The following is a 22,259-nucleotide window of genomic DNA, read 5'->3' as shown; positions in this document are numbered from 1 at the left end:
GCAGTTCTATGTGACTTATCAGGAACACCTCTTGGAAAGAGAACAGCTCAGTTTCACTAGCCACTTAATAATTTGGATGTCCACAAGGGTACCAAATAATGTCAGTTATGGTGCTGGCTTTATTATGTGGACACTTTTCTATTAGAAAAGCGACAGACCACCACCACATTTCACAGAGGCCATTAAAAAGCCATCAGAGTATACTAACTTTTAGTCACTGGGGAGTAGCCTGTTACCATAATGGCAGTAGACAGTACTACCTGAGACTGGTCATGGATGCCGAGTGGAGGTTAAATAACTTGGTAAAGCCCAGGAGTCTGAGCACTAAATAGTATAGTGGGACCCTAGATGGAGGAAAGGCCATTGAAAGGCAGAAGAGTTAAATCATGATTAAGGGTACGATTCTGTCACAGATTCTGTGATGGTCTCAGACCTTCGCAACTTCTGCAATGGCCGGGCTGGAGCAGCCATCAGCCCTGGGGGTGCTGGATCAACCCCTGCTGCAGGAGCTGTGGGGGGCTGGAGCAGCTGCTGCAGTCAGTCCTGAGGAAACTGGAGCAGCGACCCCCAGTGAGCCCTCCCCCTAGGGTATTTTTAGTAAAAGTTAAGGACAGGTCATGGGCTTCTGTGAATTTTTGTTTATTGCCCGCAACCTGGCTCTGACTTTTACTAAAAATACCTGTGACAGATCCTTCTCCATAATCATGATTTAACCAACAGCCACAAATTGGAGGGACATCTCTGTACTTTCTCCCATGAGAACTATTATGGCAGAACAAAGGCAAAGGGATCCACATGGGACGTTGGGTGGTTAAGACCCCTGGGCCAGAAGGCACAACAAATTATACAGGGGAAGAGGCTCCGGCCTTTAAAAGTGCAGGCTGTAGTTATGATGGTGCTGTACCAATCCTTTGGGAAGTACAGTGCCTGATGTTTGCACCAAGGAAAAGAAGGACCCAAACCTTCATAAACGAATCAGCAGAATAGGAATACTGAATGCAAGGAATATGTATGAAGGGAAGCTTGACACTGTGATCAAAGAATTGGAAAGTTGTAAGACAGAAATATGTGCCTCTGACAGGAATGTCAGAGCTGCATTGGAAGGGTAGGGTCCTTTCATTACAATGGATGCATGGAACCAAGAAAATTGAGTTGTGTGCATCTTTTCCAACATGACATCAAAGTCTATACTTGGATATAATTCAGTCAGCGATAGAATCATTACAATTCACCTTTGAGCGAAGCCAGACAATCAATATGTCAAGAATACAGGCTTGTGTCCTACAATGGTGGCTGACAACACAACAGAGGAGTTTTATGAACAACCTGAAAAGACACTAAAACATCAAATATAAATCCTTGTAATTGGGAAATTGAATGAGAAACTTGGAGCAGCAAGCTCTAAAAGTAAAGGGAAGCAATGGAAAGTGTTCACAAAATTAGAAAAGAAGGCATTTAGTTGATTTCTGCTGTTCTGATCATCTACTCATTACAAACACCATCTTCACCAAACATCCTAGATGTTTACCCACACAGAGGTCACCTGACTGTATGACAAAGAACCAAATCGACTATGTAATGATACAGCAAAGCTGGAGATCAAGTGTCCAAATGGACAAAGACTTTCCAGAGTGGAGACTGTGGGTCAGACCATCAGTTGTTAGCCTCAAACAAAATGATGCAGAGTGAATGAGAATGGGTTGGAGACAGAAGAACGTCGGAAAATAATATACAGGATCTGAGCAGATAAGATTCAAAGGCAGACTAAATGAGATGAGCGAATATAAGATCAAAATGTATGGAGCCTGAGAATTATGAAAAGTGGTAATTCAAAAGAAAATGTCTGACTGCTGTGAACATATACCAAACAGTTTTCCCTGTAATGAAACATAATAAGAGATCATGATGGCAAAGTCCTCACTGAAGGTGATATTAAACACAGATGGAGAGATTACTGTGACATTCTGTATGCCTCACCAGAGCTACTCCACAATACAGGATGACCAAAAAAAGAGAGTCTGAAGCCAACAGTCCTGCAAGAGGAAGTGCTGCATGCTATTATGAAAATGAAACCTGGGAAAGCACCAGGGGTAGATAACGTGCATGCAGAGTTGTTAAAAGTGATTGGTGAACACATTACTGATCTTATGTGGAAAATTTATAATGATGTATGGGTGACTAGAAATTGGCCAGAGGACTGGACAAGGGAAATTTTTCTGCCCAAAGAAGGGAGATATAACAGAGTGTAGTAATTATTGTGCAATCTCCCTGATATTGCACACAAGCAAAGTTCTGCTCTGTGTAATCCCAGAATCACATGAAACAAAGGACAGAAGCACAACAACCACCATCACAAGCTGTTTTCAAAGTGGGACGCATGACCAGATCATGAAGATCTACCACATCACTGAAAAATGCAGCAAGTACAATCACTCATTGATCATGTCTTCATAAACATGAATCATAACATAAAAAGCTTTGATATCATCCAACCTAACTGTCTTTGGAAAATACGGGCAGATGTGGAGATTCCAAAGTATCTCACTGTATTCATCGCAAGCCTCTACACCAACAGACCCTGGACGAACAATAGCAGGCAACAGTGTGCGGTTTTCCACCGGGCAGGGTGTGAGACAATCGTATCTTGTCCCCAACCTTTTTAACAAATATGCAGAATTTATTATGAGAGAAGTCTTAGAAGATTTTGACAATGTGGAAGCAACTGGGATTTCCATTGGTGGACATCTCTTAACCAACCTCAGATATGCTGATGACATGACTTTCTTTGCTACAACCACAAATTCAAGGCAACAAATGTTGCAGCCTATAAAAAAAAACTAAACAAAACTGAGTAATATGGACTATTCCTGAATGTGACAAAAACAAAAGGCATGGAAGCTGACATGACTAACAAAAACAGGATGGATGCAGACATCACACTTGACAGACAAACTGTAGAGGCAGAAAATGAATTGATTTGGCATCCTATATTATATATCCCACCAAGGAGGCTGTTCCAAAGACATTGGAAGATGACTAGGGATGGCTCGCTCACTACAGCATCCCTTAAGAAATTGAAAAAAACTACGGCATCTGGAAATGTACGAAGATGCATCTGGTGAAAAGCCTAATTGTTTCCATAGTAATTTATGGATGTGAATCACGTGAAGTTAATGCTGCTGACAGGAAGAAAACTGAAGCTTTTGAAATGCGGTGCTTGCAAAGACTCTCCTGGACAAAGTAAAAAGATGAATGCCTATGTTAGAAATATTCTTGGAGAGAAGCAGACTCTGATGTCAGAAATCAATGGACAAACTTATGTACTTTGGTCACATGAGGCACAGAGATGGAAATAACCTTGAGAGTTATGGTGGAAGATCATAATCATAAGAGAGGACCAGCAAGGAGATAGACAGCTGGTGTGTGACACATCACTGGACGGTTAACTGTTGAGTGCTCAAAGTTAGTAATGGATTATGAAGGATTCCAAAACTTCTGCTATGATTTCACCAATATTCGGACATGAATAAATGGATTTACTTAACTTGGCTGTAATTGAAATGACCACGCCAAGAGAAGGCATGATCCCTAGCCAATGAACAAATCCTCTGAGCAAACCAACGATTTCAAAGTCAACTCTCTTCAACAAGGAAGAGCGCATTTTTAATTAAGGTCTACTAACTACACACACCAAGTTTAGAAGTCTTAAAAGAAAGTAATATTTTTACTCATCGAAATATGTCTAAAATATTCCCTACCAGTGTTTTCCCTTTAGATGTGAAAAATAGAAAAACGGTCAGATTCTCATGGTATGTTCTAGAACAATTGATTCTTTGATTTAGAACACTGAGGAAATGAAAATTTCAGCCTAGAAGATTGCTTGAGAAACATTGTAATTAAAAAAAATGGAGATTTTAGAATGCAAGGGCCATCTTTTTCTTAACCACGGCACTGCTACCATGATGTAAATAATGCTGAAAGGACTGTGTAAAAGAAGAAAATGCTTGTTTTAAAAGCCTGATGGATTCTTCACTTACTCTGATTTTCTGTTTTGTTTTGGGGCAGGGGGTTAGGGAGATAATGTCATCATATTATATATTGCACTGGTAAATTTAGGAAATAAATAATAATGGCTATAAAGAAAGGAATTTCCTTTGGAATCATTATTCTCTGAGAATACACATTGTACCAAATCAACACTTGGTCTCTTCTTGTGCTTAAAATTTTAAGTCTTTGTGGTCATGGCAACTGCTTGTCTCCATTGACTGGTCATCTTGTATATAAATTAATTCTATGGACTCTCTTGTATGCACAAAGTAGTACACACTAGCAGAAAAAGTAAACGTGTGTCAAAGAATGTAGGTAAAAAGTATAGCTTTATTTGAGGAACAATATGAGATTATACAATTGAAATTTTCATGACAATGTGTACACAGAAGGCACAAAAGTTACAGTTGCACGTGCAATTTCCTGACTTGTAAATGTTTACCTGTCTCTCTGCCATAATATCTTCTGTCCCACCATTAAAACAACACTTATGTGTATTTCATTTAGTGCTAATGGAAGTGCCAGTCTGACAGCACCTGAAAGCAAAGTCCTCAGTGTATCCAAAACCAGATACAGTGCAGCATGGACAGTGGCTGTGCAAGCTTCCTGATACTATGCTACCAAAGTGCCTGAATCCTGACCTGGAGAGCCCAGCTGTATGAAAGATAGGATAAGAGAGGCAATGTCCATTCAGTCCTCTGGTAAGCCCACCAATAAATATATCAGTTAGTGCTAATTGTGGTGGGTTTTTTAGGATAAACACCTGTGTCCTAAAACTAGACAGACTCCTCAATCATGTCACTTCGGCTACTGATTAAAATGTAAATGGCAACAGCTTTGGGTCACTACCAACCAAGTTTGGATTGGAACTGGAAACTGAAAAGTGGAAAGTTCAGAACCAAGTCCTTCATAGACAAAGTCTCAACAAAATTTCCACTGGAGTTAGTGGAAAGACTGATTTCATGGAGAGCTGGATCGGGCCCCAAGTCCCCATTCAAATTCCTGTTATTCTTATGATTTGGTTGTTTGTGTTTAGTGAAGTAGATTAGTGAGGACTACAAATGTTGTTACATGGCTCACAAAGCATGTTTAAGTGGATAATCCATCTCCTTAATGTATCCATTTACCATCACTTTACAGATACGAACATTTCTCTCTGCAGCAAGTCCTCAGCAGCCACAGGAGCCATCAGTAGAGAACAGCCTTTAACTTGCTTTCTTGAACTGCTTTCAGATGTCAAGTTTTAGCAATTTGTGAAGTTTCACGATAGTTGTGAAAGACAGTTTTCTATATTTCCATATGGTGTGAAGCCTTCATAAGGCTGAGTTTATCTTCTCTAAACATGTTTGGGTTTTCTCATTACTCTGTGTATGCAGTGATCTTGCTTTTCTGATAAGCAGAACTCCTTAACTGTACCCATTCTACTTTCCCACCACAAATATTATTTCTTTCAGATTCTAGCTCTCTATGTAACGGGGGAATAGTCCCGCTATTGTGGGGAACTTTCCTGGCTTCTGCACTACCCCGGTGAAGTGGGCTAGTGAAAGGATCTGAATCCTCGTTCCCACTTCCTTTACCCAGAGGCCTCCCTGCCCTTGAGGACTCCTCTTCCACTCTCCTGTCTGGCAGAGTCCTTGTGACCCCAACAAGGCTGGGCCCAGGATTCCTGAGGGGCTTGACCCCCAACCCTGCTATGGTTACCTAGGACAGGGGCTAGGGAGTCCCCACTCCGGGGTACTCTCTCTGCACTGGGCACTTCTTTGACCCACTGATCATTACATACAATTTAAAGCAAATGCAAGTTATTTAATCAACAATTAATTTTAAAAAGAGTAAGGAAAAATGGGAAAGTTTAAAGGAAACACATCACCCGGCTCTGTGGCATGGAACATCACAAACAGTGTCTCTGGAATGTCAGTGCCGTTCACAGTCTGTTCCTTGTAAGTCCCGGGCCTCCTTCTCAGGCCCTGGCTGTGCTGCAGGGATACTGTGGGTTGGACACTTGCTCTGGTGTTAGCCACATGCTCTCAGACTCCAAGTGGTAGGACCCTTCTTCCCAGTGTCACCCCTGCCCTATCGGGGTTACGATCCAAGCATGGCCTGCAGAGCCTCTTGGCTGAGGCGTCTCCCTGTGCTGGGCCTGCTGCCCAGGGTCCCCCTCACTCTCCCCAGCTGCTCACCACACCCGGCTCCACCACTCTGTCTCTGCACTGCTGCTGCTGCTCTGCCTCCAGCTCCCTGAGCTGCTTCTTTGGCCCCTCTGCCTCTGGTTGCTACAGCTCTGCTCCCAGGACAGGTCTGCTCTGCAGGCTGCTTCTGTGACTCTGCTCCCAGCACTGACCTGCTTCCTGGGCTGCTTTTCTGGCCCGTCTGGCTCTGGTTGCTGCAGTTCTCCTCCCAGGGCAAGTCTGCTCTCTCTGGCTGTGCCTCTGGCTTTGGGGCTGCAGCTCTGCTCCCAAGACAGGGTCTGCTTTCTCTGGGCTGCTTTTCTGGTCCCTCTGGATCTGGCCCAGCTCTGCTCCCCAGCTCAGCTCGGGCCCCTGCTTTCTCCTTAGCTTGGCCCCACTCTGTCTGACCCAGGCAAATCCAGCTCACACGGAGGACAGGACCTCCCTAGCCTCCTGACTCCCTGATTAGCCTGCCCGCCCTGTCATTCAAGCTGACCTGGAGCTTTGGCCTTTCCCCATTGTTCCTGGGGACTGTTAGTCTCAGGGTCCTGATTTCCCATAGCCCCTTCCCCTTTTAGTACTGGGAGCTAGCCAACCAAAACACCCCCACTGAATGTTACTAAGGGGGCAACAGTTCCCTTACATCTAGTTTTCATGACCTTTGTATTGACTGGACTTATGCAGAGACCAATTCTTCCAGAGAGCTGAGATGAAATACTTTAAAAGCAATCAACTGCTGCCACTGTTTTGCATTAAAGCAACAATTGTCAGCTGGGGTGGGAGGAAGGAAGGGGTCATGAATATATCCAGGAGGTTTCACAACCACACTCCTTTCCTTTATGGCTAGAACGGAGGATGGGCCTGAGACTCTTAGGCTCTAACATGGAGTCATGTTCTGGAAAAGGTTGAGTGTTGAGACTTAAAGGGGCACTGTCAATTTTAAAATTAAAAGAAAAAAAATCACACTTCTATAATACTTTTTTAAACCAACTCTTGTTAAAAACAACACCTAAAATTACTATAAAGTGATTTATTACAGACAAAAAGGTCTCTTTCCCTTCCCAGTTTGTTCAGGCTGTATTTTTAACAGCATTTTGTGTATAGTCCATGTCACTGTTTTCTTTTAGTGTCAGTCATTTTTTCCCTGTTTTGTGAAAGTCTTTCACACAGCAATAGCAGATAGAAAAACATTTGACAGAAAATGGAAAATGTGATTGCCAAACTGCAGAAATTGGCAGGAGGGGGCTCAGGGTCTGAAAGCATTTTAACTACTTTTTGAAATGAGTAGAACTCAAGTTAACATGTCCTTTTAAATATTTACAGAACTATTTGCTGTAATTTATAGTAATGGAGCTGTATATATTTCTTTTAAAAGACATGGTATCCTCCAAATTTTCAAGTTATAAAAAGCTACTTAAGAAATCTATTCAAAATGTATTTAATTCTCTAGGTATATCCGTATACACCTATATAATATTTACTATGGTTAATGTTTAGCCATTCAGTATCTACTGGCACTGAAATTACTCACCAGCTACAAGGGCAATAATGCAAAGCTATTTTAAGTTACATTACTTGCCAAGACAAACATGTAATGCAATATCTATTATTTATGTACTACTGTACACTGTGCTTTGCAGTATCCAAAATATGCTAAGCAAAGTTCTTGCCTGCAAAGGCTTGTAATAATCTAAGGCAGGGGTGGCCAACCTGAGCCTGAGAAGGAGCCAGAATTTACCAATGTACATTGCCAAAGAGTCACAGTAATACATCAGCATCCCCCCATCACCTCCCCATCCCTCCCACCCACCAGCAGCCCCACCGATCAACGCCTCTCCCTCCCTTCCCACACCTCCCGATCAGCTGTTTCACAGTGTGCAGGAGGCTCTAGGGGGGAGGGGGCAGGAGCAAGGTCACCACCAGCTCAGGGGAGGGGGCAGGGCCTGTGGCAGAGCCAGGGGTTGAGCAGTGAGCACCCCCCCAGCACAATGGAAAGTTGGCACCTGTAGCTCCAGCCCCGGAGTCGGTGCCTATACAAGGAGCCCCATCTTAACTTCTGAAGAGCCGCATGTGGCTCCGGAGCCACAGGCTGGCCACCTTGATCTAATGCATAACTAGACAAAATACAGCAGAGAGGCATGTGGATATTATTGCCCATATACCCAAAAAGAGACATATAAGCAGTAAGTACACACACATGCATAATATGCCTGTCATTTAATTTAATGGAAAAGCACAGGAGAGCTAAATTCATAAATTCTAGATACTTATGTCACAAATATAGTACAGGAAAGCAGAAGTGCTCCCCCCCGCCCCCCCCCCCAAGATAGTGTCATAACACACCCCCAGGATACAACAGAATGAATAATACTGGAGACCCTGATAGTTTTTGGGGAATTCATGACCAGCAGGGAGGACTTAATCCAGCCCATCGTTATTCTCAGGACTGCCACAGCTCAGTAGTTATTACTTACAGAAAATAACATTATATGAAATACTAAAATGTACTTCTGAATCTATAGCTAACTTGAAAACTGAAAAGAAAACCTCAAAAGTAGATTCAAAGCCATGATTACCTCCTCCCTGCACAGAAAGATATGCAACATAATTTCATGGATTTCTGCCTGTCCATATTACAAGCTTTATAATATTTAAACTTTTTTGTCCATTCAAAATGAGTGTTTTTCCCTAAGATATTTCAAAGGCTTCACTGCTTGAGTAAATCCATGTTTAGTTATTTTTAAAAAGTGTATTTTTTACCTGCATCTGGCATAACAGTCAAAAATAAAACAAAACTAATTAGTTACCCAGCCTTCTAGAACAGAAGAAGGTATTTTCAGTCTATTATATTATATTTTTACTGAAAACTTCCTATCTACATAATTACATAATCAATCAAATAAGTGCTTTTTCTATCAATCCATAGGATGTGCCACCATAATGTTTAATATGTACAGAGTTTTTCTGGTAATATTTCTGAACTTCCTGCAATAGACTGCTAGTGTTTGCTTTAAATACTGAATCCTATTAGTAGTTGTTGATCCTGCAGGCAAAGGGTTAAATGGGCTTTGCTGATCTATCCAGACAGGCAACTTGTTGCCCCACTAGGATATAAGGGAGGTGGGAGTGGCTCCTTGGGGAAAAGGATCTAGGATATCTTTATTTGCCCCCTAGTTTTTGAAACTACAGTTCATGTTGCCAATTTAACTGAAAGCTGAGACTCATGTAATATGAATCCAGGAGCTGGGGCTTTCAGAAAATCACCAAATATCGCAAGATTGGTGATAAAATTGCAATAGGTGACAGTGCTTGTGTTCTCGGTCAACAAAAGCCAAACCCCAAGGAAGAAGCAAATCTGGAATCCACAGAGTGTGTCTATGGGGCAGGTTAGGAATGGTATCTGCTCTCGTTTCCACTAATACAGTGGTTCTCAATCAAGAGTCCGAGGCTCCCTGGAGGGACCGGGAGCAGGTTTCAGGGGGACCACCAAGCAGGGCCAGCATTAGACCCACTGGGGCCCGGGATAGAAAGCTGAAGCCCTCCCACATGGGGTTAAAGCCCAGGCCCTGAGTCCCGCTACCCAAGGGCTGAAGCCGAAGCCTGAGCAATGTAGCTTTGCAGGGGCTCCTGTGGCATGCTACTGCTTGCTAACTCCTAACTCCCGCCCTTTTTATATGCAGAAAACCAGTTATTGTGGCTTTTATATGCAGAAAACCAGTTATTGTGACACAGGTGGGCCCTGGAGTTTTTATAGCATGTTTGGCCGAGGCGGGGGGGGAGGGAGGGGGGGCTCAGAAAGAACAAGGTTGAGAACCCCTGCACTAATAGAACCTAAAAGTCAGGAAAAAACAAATTTAAGTGTGAACATGCAACCCTTTCTTCCTGTTTCTGGTCTCTTCAAACCCTCTACCTCTGTGCAGTTAGAAACATAACACCCAAGCTGAAGGTTGGAAAAACAGACCTTTCATCTAATTTCAACATATTTTGTAAAACATACAAATCTAGCACTTTTTCCAGGATTGACTAGAGATACCCTGCAGACCAAAGTCCAACCTTCTACAAGAGTCGACTTCGTAATTCTGAATTCCCAAGTGGAGTGGTGAGAAAATGTTGTGTTTGTGGGAATAAACAGGAAGTAGGCAGGGCTAACTCTTACATGGTCCCATACAGAAGGATTAATTTAACACATGCATGTGGTCCAATTTGAGGAGACCTTTTACCTCAGCAGAACACAATCCAGAGTGATATCAAAATCTTCCCATTCCGTATTGATCCAATGTTCGTCTTCGTCTCTCTAAGTTATGTGAGTGAGCCTAATAAGTTTGGGCATGGCCAGCCTTCCTTCTTCCAAAAACTAATATAGCCCATGTTGTATTGCATTGACTGAAACATTTCTTTTGTCTCATGGATATAAGAATAGGAAGAGTCTGAATGATGAAGATCCTCTGCAAAAACATTATTTGCATTCATATTATCTTGCAAATCCAGGAAAGAGACAATTGCTAAATGTGTCTGTTAAGATAATTAAGAAGTGATAAAATTAACACCAAAAGTGGGAGGGCAAGGCAGGTGATGTGAATGAGCAGGTATCTCATGCTTTGCTTGCTTCAGTGAAATGGAGAAGATGTTAAGGCCAAAAGTCACTATTATGATCATCTTGTCTGATCTCCTGCAATAACATATATCCAGTTCAATGACTTGTGGCTGAACTACTCGCCTATCTTTTACAAAGACGTCTTGGTTTAATGAGTACAAGTGATGGAGAAATCAACACATGCTTTAGTAATCTGCTCCAAAGGTTAATAATCTTTTCTGATAATAACCTTTGCCTTATTTTGACTTGAAACATCACACGCACCAAGGTGGCCTGTCAGCGTTTGATTGTGGGATCTTTCATACCCTCTGTGAAGAACCATTCTGCTATACCAACACCACACTTAAACAAAAGTTTCCACAAGGCCCAATGGAGATTTGAATTGAGGACCCTAATTTAGAAGGCCAATGCTCTAACCTCCAAAGCTATGGAACAATTTAAGGATCTCTGAACTAGCTTGTTGAGGTTTTACTCTAACGTTAAACATGTTGAAACTAGAGACTTCTACAATACCTTAACCTCTCGAATAACATGATACTATAAAACACAAGGTCTATCTCCATTTTGAGCTGGAGGTGTAAATTCCATCTCAAGTGGACATACCCACAGATTGAGCTAGCGTGCTAAACACACAGAGAAGCCACAGTGGTGCAAGTGGTGGGAAGGGCTAGCTAACCAAATTCATGCTTAGCATCTTGGACAGGTACGAATTCAGGATGGCTAGCCTCCGCCCCCCACTCCATAGCCACTCTCTCTCTTTAGCGTACTAGCTCAATCAGAGCTAGCGTAGGTATGTCCACTCAAACTGGAATTTACAACTTCTAGCTCACAGTGCAGACATACTCATAGCCAACACTGCTAACTTCTGCTCAGAACTCCGATCTGACATGCCATGAATCAGATATGTCTACAGTGCAAAAGGTTCAATCACTAGAGCAAATAGGAGGGGTCATAAAGGGAATCCCTACCTGGCATTGATTGGTACTTTGTTTGGCTTTGCTTTTCAGAAAACACTTAATTTTGAAGGACTTTGAGAGACTGCTGGCTTGCAATAATCTACACACAAATCCCATGCTAGCTTTCTCCAGAGTAACTCTTGCAGTACTTCTAAAGTGAGCAGGGAAGTCATTCCTCTCCCATACATCTTTGAAACTATATCTGTTTACAAAGCACTTGCTGATATTTCCTCAACACGCTCATACTTCAAGGTCTGCACTTATCCTGCCTCCAGCTACAGATGTCATATAATTAGCAGCAATATACCTGACTAGAACTTTCATTATGCAGCTAAAGATATAGTCATGCCCACACACACACAGCAAACCCTGCCTTACACACTACAAGTTTAACAGAACTCTCTTGCAAACGCTGAGCATCTGATTTTCAAATCAAAACTTATTTCCTCTGAAAAAAGGAAGGGCACTAGCCCTTCAAATCAGGGCTATTTCTATGCCAAGTTTTACCTTTCAGCTCACAGCTTGCTTCCCTGTCCTGGCTGCAAGGTTATTTGTTTGCTTTATTTAAAAAAAAAAAATGGGATGAGCATTCCCCCTCATATTTCCTATGCTCCAAAACAGCTCAACAACAATAAAAATAAATTGCGACCATCACTGCTATCTTTGGCTGTGTGTTTCATTCAAGCTCTTGAATGAAAACTCATATAACCTTAATGGTGGTTGGAATAAATACAGCTGCCAGTTTTCCAAGGTTAATTCAGCCAGTCATTTTATTAAATATCAATTATTTTTAAATGTAGGTTGAATTATTAACAATGCAATAAAAACGTGCCAAAACTGCAAACAATGATTATGACAATAGTATAGTTTGGTTTAAAGGAACTAGCTTGTTCAATCCGTGATCAATTTTTCTTTATCATGTAGACTTTTATTGAAGTCATAAACATAAATTTTATACAAATTCGATGATGCACTTTTCCAAGATACATTCAACATGTACATTAATTGTGGAGGTTCCATGTGATATGTTGTTGTTTTTAAGATTATTATTAACGGCCTTATAATTAGGTTACTAGCAGGAATGTCTCCTCACTTGACAACCACCATACCTTTCGTACAGTTCAGAATGAGCAGCATTTTTCACGCTCAGAAACCCAGAGTGCAATTTAAGTCCGTGTTGAAAGTCAGTACTGTGGTACTGACAGTACCATTATTTAACATGTATATTGTGGTAACACCCAAAGGCAACTAACACCCAGATTAGGCCCTACTGTGCCAGACACTGTACATACACATGGTAAATGACAGTCCCTGCCCTAAAGAGATTAAGTTCTTAACACCACACACATGCATGCACACTGCTGATGATCCACACAATAGCTGGCACTAAATCTTCAGTTTAAGTATTACTGCTGACAACTTAAGTCAATTATGTTACAATGGACAGTAATTAACATAGGTCTATTCTGCTGTTTAGAAAGTCTGTAAATATATTTTAGTACTTAACCTTTAAAAAGAAAGGATATGTATGAAAAAGTTATAAGATTCAGGGTGCAATCACTTTTTAATGTTACACCAACACTATGTACCCTGTGCAATTCTAACCCCCCTCTTTGAGAGCAAAGCACATTCGCAATTCTGAAAACTGATGTTACCATAGCAATACTCTGTTACTCTGAATATTTATATAATGTTTAACATTTTCACTGTGCAACAACCATCTTCCAAACTGTACCTCCTACTTCCATTTGTTATGTTAGCTTTCATTCTGTTTGACAGAACAGTTTAAAACATTAGGGCAGAGGTTAACGTGCACTTAATATTGAAAGTCACACCTCTCTCTCTCTCTCTCTCTCTCTCTCTCTCACACACACACACACACACACACACACACACCCCCCTTCCCACAAACCCTGCATGTGCTTTTGTGCTACTCTGGAGAAGATAACATCCAGGGGACTGCTTTATAACTTGCAGATGTGCAATGGACAACTTGTGCACTCGATTCTAACACCAAATTTCTCACATTAATCAAATTAATTAATGCTCCCCTATTCGGCACTCCTTACTCAGGCTAAGTTTCCTCTGCAGTTAATAGAGAATATGATCCACATAAAGTAGCTCTGGAATTCAGTTAACAATTTTTGACAACATGTCCTCTTCTCTTTTGTGGCATTTTAAAGGAATATGAGATCTGGCCCCATAAAATCCTGTGAACCCTACTGAAGACTGACTTTGCTAGAGTAGAAGAACTGTACTGTACTGACTAAAATGCTCTTTCGGTTAACAAACAGGAACGTTTACAAGATGAATTTATAATCTATACCTACAACGACAAAGTATGACTACAGTTAATACTGGTAAAATATTTAAATTACATCATACTGCAAAGAAATTGAAATCAGTATTCCTACTGAAGCTGTGTCAGGAAATCTCAGAAATCATAACTGTGATATTCCAACAATCCCATTCTGGATCAGAAACTTGGGTGTATTTTCACTGATGTCCACAGAACGGCATGTGTGGCTCTCAGCAGAGATAGGCCCCTTATGTGCATTATAATATAGATTTTAATGTCATTAACATTGAATAGCTTTAAACACTAGATGAGAGCACTACTAACCTAACCTGTGGCTTGATACTAACTGCTACCAAACATTGTTCCACATTTATATTACTGAAATGTTCACAGACCATTAGAAAAGCACCATATTTGTGCCCTGCCTCAAAGAGTTTATAAGCCATAGGAAAATAAACTGCAATGACTACCCCGAATATAGACTCTAATATCTCAATCACAAATGTTTACATTCAAACCCAATCCTTCGTTTGACTTTCCTACTGAATGCTACAATTATTGGCTATATAAAGCATCCATCAGGTGAGATTAATTTTGGAATCATATCACATACAAAATATTTTCCCTCAATCTAAAACTTATGGTCACTAACTTTTAAGTGCACTTTTACATTTAGATATTAGGCAGAACAGTAACATTGGTTTCCTACAAGTTCTATTCTCAATAGCCATTTTGTCAATAAAAGGGGCTCAGTTTCTTTATTTAGGCCAAGATTTTTCAAAAATGAAATCCTAACTGCAGGCTCCTAAATTCACACTTAGGCCTCTAAATAAGTGGGTTGATGGGAGTAGTTGGGCAGTTCAGCACTTTTGAAAGTCAGGCCACTTATTTAGGTGCTCAATAAGGACCTACGAGACTGGAACCTAAATTTAATCTCTCATTGTTAAAATGTTGGTACTTGGTTCTCTGTATTAAACCTATAGATATGATTCTCTAAACAGGGGTTACCAGTCCCACTGCTTCTCCACCTTTCGAACAAGTTCATCTGTATTTAGAGCATTTTTTTTTTAATTAGTATTTCTACCCACTGCTCACAGCTGTGTTTCAATCACTTACTTTTATATGTTCATGTAGCTGAGCCTCATGCTGACGGGAAAGTTGCTCATGCTGCCTCTGGAACTCAGCTATAAGGATTTGTCTCTGAATTTGTTGTTTTTGTTTGAGAGCCAGGAGTTCCTGCTGGAGTTGCTGTTCTCGGAGTGTAGGTTCCGTCACTGGCATGGAAAACTGGTGGTCCAAGCGGAGATCCATGGGGACCGAAGTTGGTGCAACTTGCAAGGGCAGTGCTGTGTTCACATCAACTGCAAAATGAAAAAAAAAAAAGTCATCGACCTATTTCCCATTCAATAGTGAATTTAGCTTTGGCTTTTAGAAGACATTCTAGGAACCACAATACCTGATTCAAGAACACCATCTCTCTTATATTTCATATTGTAAAAGGACACACAATCTAGGTTTGACAATTTATTCACTCCCTGAGATGGTAGCTTGTTTTAAAAGCAAAACATGCCCTCTCTCTTTTGGAAAAAACCTGTGTTATCCAAAAACAAGTATAGCAAGGAATATGATGTATGGTGTTTTCAACAAATTGCACATGAGCTCTCTTGATCTCATTGCAAGTTTGCACCAACGAAGGTTTCCCAAATAAACTGGGTTAATAATGCTTTTAGCCAAAAGCAAGCCAGTAAGTGGGACACTGGGCTCTAGGAAAACTTGGTAAAATAGAAGTGTACACCTCAACTGCTTTATGCAGTGTAATTCTAGCCATGTCAGTGTGGATATTAGAGAGACAAGGTGGGTCAGGTAATATCTTTTATTAGACCAACTTCTGTTGGAGAGAGAGCCAAGCTTTTGAGCCACACAGAGCTCTTCTTCACGTCTGGGAAAGGAGGTACTCCCAGCCTCACAGCAAACTGCAAGGTGGAACAGATTGTTAGCATAAGTAATTAGCACATTTATTGTAAGGCAGGGTTCTCAACCTCTCTCTTTCTGAGGCCCCCCAAACATGTTATAAAAACTCCACGGCCCACCTGTGCCACAATAACTTGTTTTCTGAATATAAAAGAGGGCCGGCACTAGGGGGTAGCAAGCAGGCAATTATCCAGGGGCCCATACCACAAGGGACACCATAAGAACGGCCATACTGGGTCAGATCAAAGGTCCATCCAGCCCAGTATCCTGTCTACAGACAGTGGCCAATGCCAGGTGCCCCAGAGGGAGTGAACCTAATGGATAACGATCACGTGATCTCTCGCCTGCCATCCATCTCCACCCTCTGACAGACAGAGGCTAGGGATACCATTCATAGAATCACAGAATATCAGGGTTGGAAGGGACCTCAGGAGATTATCTAGTCCAACCCCCGCTCAAAGCAGGGCCAATCCCCCATTAAATCACCCAACAGATTTTTGCCCCATATCCCTAAATACACCCCTCAAGGATTGAGCTCACAACCTGGGTTTAGCAGGGCCAATGCTCAAACCACTGAGCTATCCCTCCGCGCATTCCTTATCCATCCTGGCTAATAGCCATTAATGGAATTAACCTCCATGAATTTATCCAGTTCTCTTTTAAACCTTGTTTAGTCCTAGCCTTCACAACCTCCTCAGGCAAGGAGTTCCACAGGTTGATTGAGCACTGAGTGAAGAACAACTTCCTTTTATTTGTTTTAAACCTGCTGCCCATTAATTTCATTTGGTGGCCCCTAGTTCTTATATTATGGGAACAAGTAAATAACATTTCCTTATTCACTTTCTCCACACCACTCATGTTTTTATATACCTCTATCATATCCCCCCTTAGTCTCCTCTTTTCCAAGCTGAAAAGTCCTAGCCTCCTTAATCTCTCCTCATATGGGACCCGTTCCAAACCCCTAATCATTTTAGCTGCCCTTTTCTGAACCTTTTCCAATGTCAGTATATCCTTTTTGAGATGAGGGGACCACATCTGTATGCAGTATTCAAGATGTGGGCGTACCATGGATTTATATAAGGGCAATAAGATATTCTCCGTCTTATTCTCTATGCCTTTTTTAATGATTCCTAACATTCCGTTTGCTTTTTTGACTGCCGCTGTGCACTGCGTGGACGTCTTCAGAGAACTGTCCACGATGACTCCAAGATCTTTCTCCTGATTAGTTGTAGATAAATTAGCCCCCATCATATTGTATGTATAATTGGGATTATTTTTTCCAGTGTGCATTACTTTACATTTATCCACATTAAATTTCATTTGCCATTTTGTTGCCCAATCACTTAGTTTTGTGAGATCTTTTTGAAGTTCTTCACAGTCTGCTTTGGACTTAACTATCTTGAGCAGTTTAGTATCATCTGCAAACTTTGCCACCTCACTGTTTACCCCTTTCTCCAGATCATTTATGAATAAGTTGAATAGGATTGGTCCAAGGACTGACCCTTGGGGAACACCACTAGTTTCTCTACCCCTCCCCGTTCTGAAAATTTACCACTTATTCCTTTGTTCCCTGTCTTTTAACCAGTTCTCAAACCATGAAAGGATCTTCCCTCTTATCCCATGACAACTTAATTTACATAAGAGCCTTTGGTGAGGGACCTTGTCAAAGGCTTTCTGGAAATCTAATTACACTATGTCCACTGGATCCCCCTTGTCCACATGTTTGTTGACCGCCTCAAAGAACTCTAATAGATTAGTAAGACATGATTTCTCTTTACAGAAACCATGTTGACTTTTGCGCAACAACTTATGTTCTTCTGTGTGTCTGACAATTTTATTCTTTACTATTGTTTCAACTAATTTGCCCGGTACTGATGTTAGACTTACTGGTCTATAATTGCCAGGATCACCTCTAGAGCCCTTCATAAATATTGGCATTACATTAGCTATCTTCCAGTCATTGGATACAGTAGCTGATTTAAAGGACAGGTTACAAACCAGCTAATAGTTCCACAATTTCACATTTGAGTTCTTTCAGAACTCTTGGGTGAATGCCATCTGGTCCCGGTAACTTGTTACTGTTAAATTTATCAATTAATTCCAAAACCGTCTCTAATGACACTTCAATTTGTGACAATCCCTCAGATTTGTCACCTACAAAAGATGGCTCAGGTTTGGGAATCTCCCTAACATCCTCAGACCTGAAGACTGAAGCAAAGAATTCATTTAGTTTCTCTGCGATGACTTTATTGTCTTTAAGTGCTCCTTTTGTATCCAGGGGCCCCACTGGTTGTTTAGCAGGCTTCCTGCTTTTGATGTACTTAAAAAACATTTTGTTATTACCTTCTGAGGTTTTGGGTAGCTGTTCTTCAAACTCCTTTTTAGCTTTTCTTATTAAATTTTTACATTTAATTTGGCAGTGTTTATGCTCCTTTCTATTTACCTCACTAGGATATGACTTCCATTTTTTAAAATGTGCCTTTTTATTTCTCACTGCTTCTTTTAATGGTTGTTAAGCCACGGTGGCTCTTTTTTAGTTCTTTTACTGTGTTTTTTTAATTTGGAGTATACATTTAAGGTGAGCCTCTATTATAGTGTCTTTGAAAAGTGTCCATGCAGCTTGCAGGGATTTCACTCTAGTCACTGTACTTTTTAATTTCTGTTTAATTAACCACCTCATTTTTGCATAGTTCTCCTTTCTGAAATTAAATGCCACAGTGTTGGGCTGTTGAGGTGTTCTTCCCACCACAGGAATGTTAAATGTTATTATACTATGGTCACTATTTCCAAGCGGTCCCGTTATAGTTACCTCTTGGACCAGATCCTGCACTCCACTCAGGGCTAGATCAAGAGGTGCCTCTCCCCTTGTGGGTTCCTGTACCAGCTGCTCCAAGAAGTAGTCATTTAAAGTATCGAGAAATTTTGTCTCTGCATTTCGTCCTGAGGTGACATGTACCCAGTCAATATGGGGATAATTGAAATCCTCCACTATTATTGAGTTCTTTATTTTGATAGCCTCTCTAATCTCCCTTAGCATTTCATCGTCACTATCACTGTCCTGGTCAGGCGGTCGATAATAAATTCCTACTGTTATATTCTTATTAGAGCATGGAATTACTACCCATAGAGATTCTATGGAACATTTGGATTCATTTAAGTTTACTTCATTTGATTCTACATTTTCTTTCACATATAGTGCCACTCTACCCCCCTGCACGACCTGTTCTGTCCTTCCGATATATTTTGTACCCCGGAATGATTGTCCCCCATTGATTGTCCTCACTCCACCAGGTTTCTGTGATGCCTATTATATCAATATCCTCCTTTAACACGAGGCACTCTCGTTCACCCATCTTATTATTTAGACTTCTAGCATTTGTGTACAAGCACTTTAAAAACTTTTCACTGTTTATTTGTCTGCCCTTTTCTGATGTGTCAGATTCTTTTTGTGAATGTTTCTCATCTGATCTGGCCCATACTTTATCCTCTTCCATCCTCTCCTCCTGACTAAAACCTAGAGAATCTCTATCAATAGACTCTCTTCTAATAGAAGTCTCTGTCCAATCCACTTGCGCCTCTGCAGCAATCGGCTTTCCCCCATCCCTTGGTTTAAAAACTGCTCTGCAACCTTTTTAATGTGAAGTGCCAGCAGTCTGGATCCACTTTGGTTTAGGTGGAGCCCATCCTTCCTGTATAGGCTCCTGCTATCCCAAAAGTTTCCCCAGTTCCTAATAAATCTAAACCCCTCCTCTCTACACCATCGTCTCCTCCACGCATTGCGACTCTGAAGCTCTGCCTGCCCACCTGGCCCTGTGCGTGGAACTGGAAGCATTTCTGAGAAGCTAAGTTGCTCAGACTTCTGCTTCAGCCCCAGGTGGCAGGGCTCAGGGCCCCAGGCTTCAGCCCCATGCACTGGGACTTGGGCTTTCTGCCCTGGGCCCCAGCAAGTCTATCACTGGCCCTGCTTGGCGGACCCTCTGAAACCTGCTCACGGCCCCCAGGTGGCCCCTGACCCCTGGTTGAGAACCACTGTTGTAAGGGACCACCTAAGGTAACATGATCACCCCAGAGCTGACCTTTCAGTCCTCATCCTCAAAGGAAACCTGAACACTTTCAAAAAAGGAGCCCGGGAACTTAAATGCATTACTCTGCTAGACACTAAAAATCATGAACTGAACAGAGACACTCCCGGAAGGGCGTTTCAGTGCAGGAGGGGGCACAGGGCTGGGGTATGGGGTTGGGGTACAGGAAGAGATGAGAGGTGCAGCACTTACCTCTAATGGCTCCCCAGAAGCATCAACATGTCCCTCCGGCTCCTAGGTGCAAGGACAGCGGCTAGGTGGCTCTGTACAGTGCACGGTGCCTCCCCCCACTGGCGTCAACCCCCGCAGCTCCCATTGGCCGCAATTCCCGACCAATGGAAGCTGAGGAGCTGGTGTTCGGGCAGCCCGTGGAGCCCATCTGGCCACACCTACGCCTAGGAGCCAAGGGACATGTTGTTTCTGGGAAGTGCGGAGCCGGGTAGGGAGCCTGTCAGCCCCACCAACCGGACTTTTAATGGTCCGGTCAGCAGTGCTATCTGGAGCCACCAGGGTCCCTTTTCGACTGGGCATTCCAGTCGAAAACCTGATACCTGGTAATCCTAAAGAGGACCCACAGTTTAACAACATCATCGGAGCTGCACACTAAGTGAGAAACTCATATTAATCTAGGGAGACCTAGTACACAGAGTACTAACTGAAGACCTGATGTCAATTCCTGACTTCCACTGTTCTGATGGGTGATGCTGCCTAAGTAACTTTCTTCCCAATGCCTCAGTTTCCCCATCCACAAAAGGAGATGATACTGACCTTTTTAAAGATCTAAAGATATGAGCTCGGTAGGGTATTAATATTATTACATACTTAATGCAAACCGCTAAATTAAATCTATTTTATGGGATATAGTTGTGGCCAAAAATTTACAGGGAAATGGGAAAAATTCAAATGTCAGGTGAAGATCAGAGAGGTCCCAAGAACACTCCCTTTCCATGGGGGAAAAACTGTAGTGTAACAGAGAAGCACTAAATACAGCTCAGTGTACTAGCAGTTAATGCAGGGGTTCTAAAGCAGATGGATACCTAGGAAAGCCACATCATGCCCCTTTGTACAGCGTAGCATCTGTTGGGAGATGAGCCTTTGAATAATCAGGATCCAGGAATAAAGAGGGTATAAAAATGTACTTGAATACTTGGCATATTAAAGAATTAGTGATTTGGCTACTCAGAGCATGTCACTGAGAACTGGGAACTTTTCATAAAGAAGCAAACAGGGCAGGTGTTTAGTGAAAACACTGCAGCAACATTGATCTCAATATATTTCCACTGTTTTTCCTTTTACAACCACAACCATCCACCATCATCTAAATATTCAAAATTGCAACCAAAATTCCAATTCTGTACCGAATATTACAGCTGTTTATATTTGCTGTATTTTTAATGTTTTGCTCCATAAGAAAACTCAGTATCTCCTCTGATATGTTTATATTTATATGAAAACCCATATTTGTTAAAAAAATCTTTAAAATATATGTAAATTTAATCTTACAAAAAATCCTTAGTCCTCTTCAGAACGATTTACTAAGTTTATTTACAATTAGAACATGCAACATCTTGGAAAATACTTGTGCTAACAAAATGTTTGTCAAATTATCGAAGTATAAAAATGTGGTCTTTGGGTAAGTTTTCAATGTTTCTGCTTAGAACTACAAACATTTCAGGCTATCGTTTCTGATGAGACATACAGTGGTCTCATATAAGCCATTTTAACCTATTATAGGGTTTCAGTGGTACATGAGAAATTTCCTATACATGTGATGGGGAAATGCTGCAGCTGGGGGTGCAGCCATGGGGGGCGCGCAGCCATGGGGAGAGCGCAGCCCCCACTCTGGAGCTAGCTGCAGCTGCGGGATAGGAGTGTATGGCCCTGGCTGCAGCCATGGCGGGGGGGTGCCTAGCCCTGGCTGCAAGACCAGGATGCGTGGCCCCGGTGAAAGCTGCAGGGCCGGGGTGCACAGCCCCTGCTGCAGCCCTCGTCACACCCAGCCGCAGCCAGGGGGTGGGGCGCATGGCACTGGGAATGCACTGGCCTGGCACAAGCCACAGGGCAGCGGCTGCAGGGTCCTGGTTCCAGCCCCAGCTGCAAGGCAGGGGGGCACAGTCTCGCCTCCAGCCTCATCTCCAACCC

General features: G+C 42.0%; 1 protein-coding gene across 12 annotated transcripts in view; it reads right to left on the bottom strand.

Moving 5' to 3' along the window:
- The window catches only part of HDAC4 (histone deacetylase 4), a 474,722-nt gene that overhangs the window by 211,624 nt on the left and 240,839 nt on the right, over positions 1-22,259 (bottom strand). For all 12 annotated transcript variants that reach the window (XM_077830169.1, XM_077830172.1, XM_077830164.1 and 9 more), the window contains one exon: positions 15,181-15,425. In XM_077830169.1, the coding sequence (XP_077686295.1) occupies positions 15,181-15,425 (245 nt within the window). The remainder of the gene's footprint in view (positions 1-15,180; positions 15,426-22,259) is intronic.

This window comes from Eretmochelys imbricata, chromosome 11 (assembly GCF_965152235.1).
Source record: "Eretmochelys imbricata isolate rEreImb1 chromosome 11, rEreImb1.hap1, whole genome shotgun sequence".
NCBI classification, from domain to species: domain Eukaryota; kingdom Metazoa; phylum Chordata; order Testudines; family Cheloniidae; genus Eretmochelys; species Eretmochelys imbricata.
The sequence above is the reverse complement of the archived record's forward strand: the minus strand, read 5'-3'. Positions and strand labels throughout refer to the sequence as shown.